General features: G+C 29.8%; 1 protein-coding gene across 1 annotated transcript; it reads right to left on the reverse strand.

Moving 5' to 3' along the window:
* Positions 1-3,204: 3,204 nt before the first annotated feature.
* On the reverse strand, positions 3,205-10,271 carry LOC145285927 (protein yippee-like 5). The gene has a single exon (XM_080134428.1). It carries the CDS (start codon positions 10,023-10,025, stop codon positions 9,657-9,659), a length of 369 nt encoding a protein of 122 aa, XP_079990554.1. The 5' UTR covers positions 10,026-10,271; the 3' UTR covers positions 3,205-9,656.
* Between the last annotated feature and the right edge of the window lie 799 nt (positions 10,272-11,070).

An 11,070-nucleotide genomic window follows, 5' to 3' on the forward strand; every position in this document is an offset into this window, starting at 1 on the left:
TCTTTAGAATAATCGTTGTTGTTGTTGTTGTTATACTTCAGAATTTTAAATTTTGCAAAATTTAACTGAACAATAAATGTTGATAATTGATAAAATTATAATTTTAAATAATGCATAGGTAGCAGTGTCAGAAGCCGCCATTAAAAACTAGTGAATAAACATCTGATTATATAAACTCTCTCTGTTTCGAAGCTTATAATCAATATGAAAATGTAATTTCAAACCCTAATTTTTTTTTCAATAAAATGAGCAAAGACCAAATTTTAAAATAATGAAAGGTTTCATCGAAAAAAATACAATATTTTTTTTTTCATCGGTTTTCTTTAAAAAAGATTTCACGAAATTCAACGAATTTTAACTTCATCCAAATCTAATAAATATATATAAATGCCAAAAAATCACTTACTTATAAAAAAAATACTAAGCAATGGGTGTTTCTATTCTTCATTTATAAGAATTGTCCATATTTATATTTTATATTTCATGTATTTTTTAAATAAAAGGATTTTTTTAAAGCAAGGGTCCCAGAAAACCCCATGTTCGCAACTCGTTATTCGCTATTAGCCAAAGCGGTGTTGGTTCTATTTTTCAACTTGTCAAATATGGAGGCCTCCAAGGGACAGAAATATAATTATTTCCAAAACGGTTGGTTGTCTTCCCTTTGCTTACTGACATGTGACTTATCTACCCTTCGTAATTAATATGCCATACTTGAAGTTGGTCCATATGGGTTACCGTACGTGAAAATATGGTTACATTTCACTCATCAGTTTTTGTCGATTAAACGAAAACCACTCGACAAATGTTTTTTTTTCTTCTCTCTAAGAAATACATGAGTTTTTGATTTAATATATTTTATTTCTTTTTTATGGAGTGAAATTTTTTTAAATATCTAAAAAGAAAAAACATTGAATGAAATAGAAAAAATTGTCTTAATTGAACGAAACTTTCTGGGCAATATAACAAGATTATAAGGTTTCACTTAAAAAAAAAAAAAATTCAACGCGGTTTAAAAAAAAAGGTTTTAAACTTTGGAATTTACAGGTAAATTTGCAAATAACTGTTCTTTTTTTGTTTTAAATTAGCTTATTTCATTTATTGATCTTTTATCTTCAATTTGTGATATATAAATTTGAGGTGAGAAAATTAATTATTTTCATTTTAATAGACATTTCAAAATGAGAGGTGGTGAATTTAAAAAAAAACCTCTTGTCTAGAATATTATATTCAGTTTATTGGAAAGAGCATAAAATTTCACATTGAACCTGAAAATATCGTATAAATTGAACCAATAGAAAAATTTTGATAGATTTTTAAACTGAAAAAATTGAAAAAATTTAACTCGTAAAATTCAATTGATTTCATTATGTAAACAAAATGGCTGCATGAACGTGCACAGTCACTTTGTAAACACTATTTTTTTTAAATAAAAAATTAATATTTCTATTAATTTTTAAACAATTTTAATAGTTTATTTTGGAAGTATATCCCATAAAGAAAATAAACAACCCACTTTAAAAAGAGAAATTACGAGTTTTTTTATATTTTATTCGGAGTTTTGCGTTAGAGGTGTCAAAAATTCCCAAAAGATTCTGACACATCTAATGCATGGGTGCATTTGGTATGAGAGAGAAAAAAAACTAATAAAATTCAAAAAAAGTAATGAAAAAGAATCGAATCTCTCCCTGTTTTTACTTTTTTTATTATTTTTTTTTCATTACTCCAAAATTATTGTTAAAATAAGAAAAAACTTGTAATTAACTAATGAATAAAATGCAAAACATTTTTTTAGCACGAGAGATGCTGTGTATTAAAAATCTCTCATTAACTTATTTTTAATTTTTTTTATTTTACTTCAACATTGTTAAATCAATCATTAAGAGAAAAAGTAATGAATACAGACTGTTTTTTTTTGTTACTGAATAAACGCTTCAAAATAAATTAAACCACTAACAACTTAACCAGCTAGGTAGAAAATCGATTTTGCCATTTTAAAAACAAGAGTAAATGCATATAAATATTTTTTAAAATATTATGTGGTCTGTAGTCTCATTTTTGAACAGAATAAATGCCTTAAAATAAGTGAAATCACTAACAATTTAGCCAGTTAGGAAGAAAACAGACGCTTAGAAAATCGATTTTATTTTTTTAAAAACAACAGTAAACAAGCAAAAAAAAAATTTTTTTTAAGTATGGTGTAGTTTGCTTGAAGCATTGTTAGAGACTAAAAGGTATTTTTAGAAGGCTGGAACAATGCAGGAATGTACAGTCGTTATGTGAAGATAAATACATTTTTTAAATATTATGGGGAGGGGGTATAGTCTCTTTTAAAAATAATATCTCCTTCAAGAACGGTCATAAAATGTGTTTTCAATCAATATTTATTCAATAAGGGACCAGTTTTCCTACCTAGCAAAAAGGGACGAGTTTTCCGGCTATCCCATAGTACACAAATTCGACCCCATTAAAATGTAATCTAAAATATGCGTTCCTAGTTATGTCCCCTTTATAACATCTACGAAAAATGAAAATTTACCCAATTTCCATAACTTACTTTACTTATTGAATTTCCGTAAGTTTTGGATATAATACTATTTTTGACATGACAATCAAGTACATAATATTATTTTTGTTCAAAATGACATATTAAAAAAAAAAAAGAAAGGAATCGGCTGCCACCTTTATCCCAACAAGTACCCAAACTCGCTATAACTTAGTTTTATTTTTGTTGTTTAAACGTAATTTTAATGGGGCATGTCCAGAATTCCTCATATATCAATACAAAAATAAAGAAAAATATCTACTTGTGATGAAAAGAAAAAAGTCATATTCCAAAAATTACGTAAATTGATTAAGTAGTTTATATTTTTATGAATAAAAGCAGTTTAATCATTTTTTTTCCAATGTCTCCATATTAAGAATGACTTTCTACAATCTCGCAAGCTTGAATTATCTGGAGTTTTCTCCCTTGTTTCTTCAGCCTGTTTTCAAGATGGCATCGCAAATTTTGATTTTCTTGTTTAAAAATAAAACTACTTGATAATTTTATGTGATCTTTTATGTACAATATTTTTTTTTCCATCACAGATACGTACATCATACATTCTTAAAAAAAAATGTTTTTATTAATATGGGGGAATTACGGACAAGCACCAAATAAATTACCTGGGAGCAAATGCTGAAATCGTAAATAATTTAGGTGACTGAAACAAGAATTAATTCATATTTATTATTTTTACATTTGTATTCAAATGTTCAGTGTACATTTTTTTGAAGAAATATTTTTTTATTTCAAACTGTTTATAATGGCAGGTTGGATTATATATTTGTGTTTGTTTACTTTTTTTTTCTTTTTCTTAATTCGACTCAACCAAATAGCGCAGAGGGAGTCTGAAATTCGAGCCTCGTTTTCAGTTTGAGAAAAGTTATGTCACATGGTACTCGGCCGACAGTATAACAGCAGAAAATTAACCATTTGCACATGGATATTAACATGATCCAATCTTTTAGGCATTTATTAGTATAGCCACCATAACTTCCTCTTCTACCTAAATTATTTTTAAGTATTTATTTAAGTCAAAACACAGTGCACCCGAAACTCTGAAGAATTTTCACCATCTTCTAAGTTAACAACTCAGCACTTTCAAACTTAAAAAACTCCCTTTAATATAAGTAAAAAGCACTAAAACAGCACATGTACATTGTACAATGTTACCGTGCTGAAATAATCACGTTATTATTTAGAAACCCATTCTTAACATGGTGAGGGTGTTTTGTAACTCTTCTGTGCTTACACCTTCCAATTTAATAAACAAATATATCGTAAAAGTTGAATTTATCTTGAAAATACTATTTAAAAAATAGCGCTAACATAGATACATAAGAACCCTAAAAACTTATCCAGGAAGGGAGAAGAGTAATTTATTTTGCCTTTGGCAGCATTTATTTGTTATATTTTGGGGGGGAGGAGGGTACAAAGATAGTGCCATATTGTTTTCTCCTTTTGAATCCTGATAATAGCTTAAAACGTAAATTTAAAAAAATGATAGGAAAAATGGGGGGGGGGGCTGAAAGCCAATATGGATCAAAATAGAGGAGGCTGGTATTTGCTGTAACACCGTCAACTGATTACCACGTGACCTAACTTTTCCCAAACTGAAAACAAGGCACGAATTTCAGACCCTCTGCGCTATTTGCACCCTCCAAGTCTGTTCAAATGATTGCAATGAATGTTTTTTTCTTCTTTTGGGTGTTTTTGTTTCAATAGACATAACATCACATAGGAATAAATGGAGACGAGAGTATCAATAATAACAAAGTTTTGATTCGACTCATCATACCTCCAGAGCATTGTTTTAAGAAATTCAAATGGTAAAAAGTTTACTCTTTGACCCAATGGATGAATACAAATGAGATTCTATTTTTCATTCATCAAACATCCTTTTTTTTTTTTTAAATAAGTAAAATAAAATTTTATAGACCATATTAGATATAAAGGCACTTCTGCAGTATACGGACGGCAGCCATTTTGTCTTTTTTGGTGCGTTTCACTAAACTGTCGCCCGGGGGCGCTTCTCAGTCAAAGAACAGGAGACAATAACTCATACTTTTTAGGAAATTCTTTGGAAACTTTATTTTAACATGAATGTAAATTCCCTAAATATGCGCAATATTGTATTGCTGACACTAGACACTCGGGAAACAATTGACTTTTTGCAAATTGTTGTCGGCCACGGAGCAGTTTCAATGTGGACAACGCATAGTATTGCAAACCAGCAATAGTAGTAGTGACAGATTCTGCTGGAGATGTTGCTTTAATTCGAAAAATGTTTCATTTGTTGGCCCTTCAATGTTGCCTTACTTCGAAAAAATGTTTCATTTAAATTATTCTTTTGTTTAGAAAACAAAAAAAAAATTTTACTTTAGAAAAATCCAATGTTGCTTTAATTAAAAAATTGTTTTATTAAAATTATATTTTCTAACGCAGACTTTTCAATAAATGTTTTTGCAATAATATATTGATACATTTTTATACAGTAAAATGGGGTTTTTATTACAGTACACAGATTCGAAAACGTTGTCAAAAAAAACAAATATATAACAAGTAAATGTTATCAAAGGCAAGATAAGTTACTTTTCTACCTAACCGGATATATTTTTCGTATTTTTATTCAATATAACATGCTTATTCAGCTCGAAAAGCATACAGTGTTTACCGATGTATTGGAAAATTCAAGATGGCGCCCGACACTCTCTTTAACACGGTAAGTTCAGGAAAAGATGTTATAAATAATAAACTAGACAAAATACTGTTAGAAATTCGCTCATTATATGTTACCGTGACATAAGTTGACATATATTCGGTGTTTTTTAAATATTATTTTGTCTAGTTTATTATTTATAACACCTTTTCCCAAACTTACCATGTTGAAGAGAGTGTCGGGCGCCATTTTGAATTTTCCAATACATCGGTAAACACTGCATGTTTTTCGAGCTGAATAAACATGCTACATTGAATAAAAACAAAAAACATGTATCCAGTTTAGTAGAAAAGTAACTTATCTTGCCTTTGATAATATTTATTTGTTATACATTTGTTTTTGGACAACTTTTTCGAATCTATGTGTACAGTAATACAAACCCGTAAAATGTTTCAATATTTTTGTGTTTGGAAAAAAATCTTGTTTGTTACTTTATTGGTGTGGTATATGACCAATAAGAAACTGCCGCTGTCCATTTACTGTAGAAGTGCTGATATAAAATAAAACTTAGTTCTAGACCACAGTCTAGAGTAGAACGAGTAACCATTTTTGTATTCCCAAAATGGCAGTCAAGTTCTTATAAAAAGCCATTTAGCCAAGAAAAGCTGTAATTATTTAGCAATCCAGAAGCATCCTGACTCAAAGCCTGCAGCAAACGGTGTCCGATCAGATTCAGTTCCTGAGATTAAACTTCATCTGTAATATAACTTCTGGTGAGAGTTTCAGTTTCCTAAATTTATTTCATTAAATTGTTAGATGAAAGTACAGAATAGTTAACAAAACTCCTCTCTACCCCCGTCTCTCGGTAAGAATGCTTTTTTTTAACGTCATTATTTCAGCAGTTCAACTGCAGAAAATTATTTAGGAAGTTATTCTTAACATGGAGGTATGATAGAAAGCTAACTTTTCTGTACATTCACCTGACAAATTGTTGTTGTTGGTGGTGATACAGCATTTACCCTAAGCAGATTGAACTGGCTTCCTCCGAAGGAGGAAATGTCAAGGGAATATTAAATTCACAGGTGGTCCCCAGTCGCCTGTAATATCTGGTGCATTTTGGTCAGGAAACCAGTATCTTCAGGCAGCCTGATCTGGTAGCATCTGATGCCCTAACAGGTTTAAGGTATTACCACTCTGGGCCAAAGTGAACCTGAGAGCAATGGTAACTAAGGAAGGGACAGCTCTACAGTCCTTCCAGCCACCAAATGGGGCCTCAACACTGGATATTTTTAAAGTTATAAATAATTAAATGAAAAATTAGTACAAAACTTGACATACCACAATAGTAAGCGACCCAAAACAAGAAGTATTTAATACCAGGAACTGAATCTGATCGGACACCGTTTGCTGCAGATTGAGTCGAGATCGTTCTTGTTTGCCAATCATTTTACCTTGTCTTTATAGTAAAGTGGATGATTCAGAAGCATAGGCAACCTTAAGTGCGACTGTATCGGTGAGGTGAAAACCTAGCCTCTATGTGAAAATGTTCCGATTACTAAACAGGACTTCCTGTCTTAGTTTTAAATAAATCTGTAAAATATACGTAAAAAAAAAAAAAAAAAAAAAAAAAAAAAAAAAAGGTACTTCTACAGTTTATCGCCGAAAATTAAACGTCATTTTTTCTGCCACCTGTCGTTAAAACCAGAGGGAGAAATCAGTATTTTAAACTATAACCGAAGTAGGAAAAGAAAAGAAAATTAAAAAATTGTTTTAAAATTATATTTTCCTACGCTGACTTTTCAATAAATGTCTATACTTGTATATATTTTTATACAATGTTTTGGTTTTCAAATGGCGCTCCTCACCTAGTTTAAATAATTATGAATATGTCATTTTGATTTTCTGTTTTTAATAATAAAAAAATATATACATTTCATGAAAAACTTTCCCGTCTTCGTTAATTAAATCGAAACATTTCTAATTAAACGATTGTGGATATATTTTCTCTTTCATTTTCTTTATTTACTTTTTTCCTAGTTTAATTTTTTGTTATTTATTTCCTACTTCAGCCAGAGTTTAAAAAACTCCTGATTCTAATGACAGGTGCCCGAAAAAAAAATGGCGTCTCCATTTTCAGCGATAAACTGTAGACGTACCAAAAAAAAAAATTTTTTTAAATAAATAAATAAAAATAATATTCAAAAGTTTCAGTTTTTTTCATGTCAATTTGCTTATTTATTTTAAAAACCAAAACAGGAAGTCCGGTTTGGTAATCGGAACATTTTCACATCGCATCTAGGTTTTCACCTGACACCGCACATGCTACTGAATTGCCGTAAAGTAAGACCCCCCCCCCCAACACACTCTATTCTAAAAATATACATTTTTAAAAAAATTTCTTTGTTATAGTGTGCTTACGGTGTACATACATCGCTCAAAAACAATAAACTCAATAGTTTTTCATGGAGAGCATGGGGGCAAAGAGTAAAATTTAACTGACTACTCTTTGCGCAAGCAGTTTTTTTATTTATTCATTTTTTTTGAGATCCCAGAAGTTTTTTTGGGTTTTTCCCCCCCATTTAGAGAAAAAAAAAAAAAAATGTAATTGCTTCCAGTATGTTCGCGACACGTTCATTCATTATCCAAAACAATGAATTCAAAAGAAAATGGATTTGGAATCACAACACGAAAGACATGAACTTGGTGTAGTTATTTTGGTCATTCCATAAATTCTTCGCGTTAAAAAAAAATGGTAAAACAAGTTAGCACTTATTTTATTTATTTTAAATGTAATTTACATTTATTGGTTAAAATAGAAAATTCTTATCTCGTCACGCAAACCAAATCGAAAAGTTCAATCAGTGTTGATAAATAATAAAAAAAAAATCCTAATGTATTTGTTTTGGCCACTTATGTTAATTTGTTAGGATATTAAAAACAAAATGTGGGGTATTTTTTTATAAAAAAAACTATACATCGGAATTTTTAATATATTAAAACTAAGAAAAATTTCCATTTACATAAAGTTTAAATTTAATAGTTACTTTGTTAAATATAATTTAAACTAGTTTATTAAAAATATTGATTAAATTCAAGCAAGGTTTATTGCTGCGGGCCTGTTAGGCTAAAATAACAATAAAATAATAAACGTATACAATACAGAATAATCATTAAAAAATTTCTTATTTACTATTAAGATTTAGAGAAATAATAATAAAAAATATTTTTGGAATATTGTACACGGTTTTTTTGGGTTTTTTTTTTTTTTAGTTTAACAGGCCCGCAGCAAGTGTTGAGGGACTTTGCTTGAAAAATTCCAATTGAAAAAAAAATTTTATAATTAGATTACTCTTTTCTCCACATTAAAAAACGACCCTGGTGTTTAACTCTGTCCCGTGGGGGAGGCATTGTAAATAGGTACTTGCATTTATAAAAAAATTAAAAAAAATAAGATAAAAACTACTTATGCAGGAATTTCTCAGACAGGATTTTCTAGTTAAATTTAATTTTTACGGTATAATGGTTAATGTTTAGGTGAACGTACAAAACAGTTAAAAAGACCCCCCCTCCCCATGTTGGGTTTCTAAATTAAATAAGGTTATTTAAGCACGGTCCGTAGTCTGTACAAGTACAAAAAAATTAATTTATTTGTTGTTTGGTCAATAAGTAAACTATTTAGAGAAAAAATATCAAAGGAAAACATTTTTTTCTCAATTATAAAAAGGTTTAGTTTTATAACAAATCATGGTAAGCCGTTCTTAACATGGGGAGGGGAGGGTGTTTTGTACCTATTCTATACTTTAACTTTACAATTGAATAATAAAAAAATAAAATTTTAATTAAACTTGGAAATACGATTTAAAAAATAGCGCGGATCAGTAAGTGCACTAGCACCCGATTAAAAAAAAAATAGCACGATAACATAAGTTATGCACTTATGTTATCGTGCTATTTTTTAAAAATCGTATTTTCAAATTAAATTTGAGTTTTACGACATCGTTTATTAAACTGTTAGGTGAAAGTACAGAATAGTTACAAAACTCCCCTCCCATGTTAAGAATGGCTTTCTAAATAACTATTTTAGCACGGTAGCATAAGTACCGAAATTATTATTTGTACAAAAAAAAAAAAAAAAAAAATTAAAAACAATCAATTTTTTTTTTTTTTTATCATCCATCGAGATTTCAGATTTAGCAGCCATGAGTGAGAATCTTCTATTTAACCATTTTTTTTTTTTTTTTTTTTTTAAATTTAAAGTTGTCTTTATACTTTGCACCTTTGCCTTGACGGAACTTGATTGAATAATATTCCTGGTTTTCTTCTTTAACAAAATAGCGATTCCGGACATGAGATGACGTAAAAAAAACAACAACAAAAAAAAACGGGTCCATATTTTTTTGTTGTTTAATATAAAATTATTGCAGCCCTCTTTTTTTTTCTCTCACGGATTTTATATTAGCAGCTGTCGTTATTACTGACATATTCCTCGAATCCTTCGCTCTCTGTGACGAGGGCCCTTTCCAGGATCACCCTTCCTTCTTTGTAGCGTTGGCTTTCTTCGGTGGCGAACTCGTAAACCCAACCGAGTTTAGAGTCGCAGTTCTTGCAGGAAACGTCTCGCACCATATGCCGTCCAGTCAACATGACTCGGTCCTGAACCTCACTGTAACTCAGGTTGACCACCCGATTAAACAAGAAAGCCCTGCCCGTGGCCCCTGTGAAACGGGTGGAGATCAACTCGGAACGATTTGTGAGTGGGGTATCGCAACTGGCGCATGAAAACAAACGGGTACCCCCGATATGGCTGAGGAAAACACGACCCATCGTGATGCGAAATCGATTCGCTTTGTTTGTTATCTGGTAATAATATCCCAGGTAATTCTGTTTTTGGTATTATTCCTTTATCGCAACCAATATGATAGACTTCTTTGCGAATTAGAATCGTCTTGATTTAAAGGAGGGAAACAATAGTTCAATCCACCTAGAAAAGGTTTTCAGGCTGGCATACTACTGTTCCGTCTATGGAGGAAACCAAAACAATTCGTGACGTAAACAAACCAGAACGAGGCCAGTCTGGAAAACGAAAAGGAGTGGGAGGCGAAGATAACTTAAATATGGAAGCTCATAAACGACAAAATCAACCGCAAAAAATATTAAGTGAAACTGGCAAGAAACTGGTATATTTGATCATTTTATTTGTTTGTTTATCAAAACCGGAAGTATTTTTTTTTGTTTTAATTTTTACTAGGGAAAAAAGAGACATTTAATTTAATTTAAGGATTTTTAGACTTCAAATATTTATTTTATTAGGGAATTTTATCTTTAAAAAAAAGAAGTCATTTTTAACGTTTTCCAATAAAGTTATTGAATTAAAAAAAAAAAACGCAAACATTTTAAAATATTCCAAACTGACTTGTAGTTTTACATCTGATCTAAATAAATTTTCCAAAAGAAAGTTTTATAAAAATACATTCCATAAACTCAGTGTTATATTTTATCTGTGCATTTAAAAATTATTTATGTTAAAATTAATTATTTTTTAATATAGAATATTATATTTTATCATCAAATTAAAAAAAAATAACAATTTGAAATATGATTGCTCATATAGTAATTTTTTTTTTAATTTAAATTAATTCACTTCAATTCAATGTTTCCGTATTCCGTAAATAATGTTTTACTGAATTTGTTTGGAATTACGATAAAAATTTTTAGTTTGAAAGATCATTAAATTTCGGATTATCTTCTCTTTTCTTCGACATAACTCTTTCAAAAATGAAAAATACTTCCGGTAAGCTAAAGTGTACTTGTGCCACAGAAAAGATTTAAAGTTTTGACCTTTTAATATCATTTTCAGAAAATCTGCACC

Source organism: Euprymna scolopes, chromosome 10 (genome assembly GCF_053919585.1).
Source record: "Euprymna scolopes isolate OS-2025 chromosome 10, ASM5391958v1, whole genome shotgun sequence".
In the NCBI taxonomy this organism is placed as follows: domain Eukaryota; kingdom Metazoa; phylum Mollusca; class Cephalopoda; order Sepiida; family Sepiolidae; genus Euprymna; species Euprymna scolopes.

Excerpts from the sequence above, each read along its gene's own strand:
- LOC145285927 (XM_080134428.1), bottom strand. The coding sequence starts at position 10,025 with ATGGGTCGTGTTTTCCTCAGCCATATCGGGGGTACCCGTTTGTTTTCA.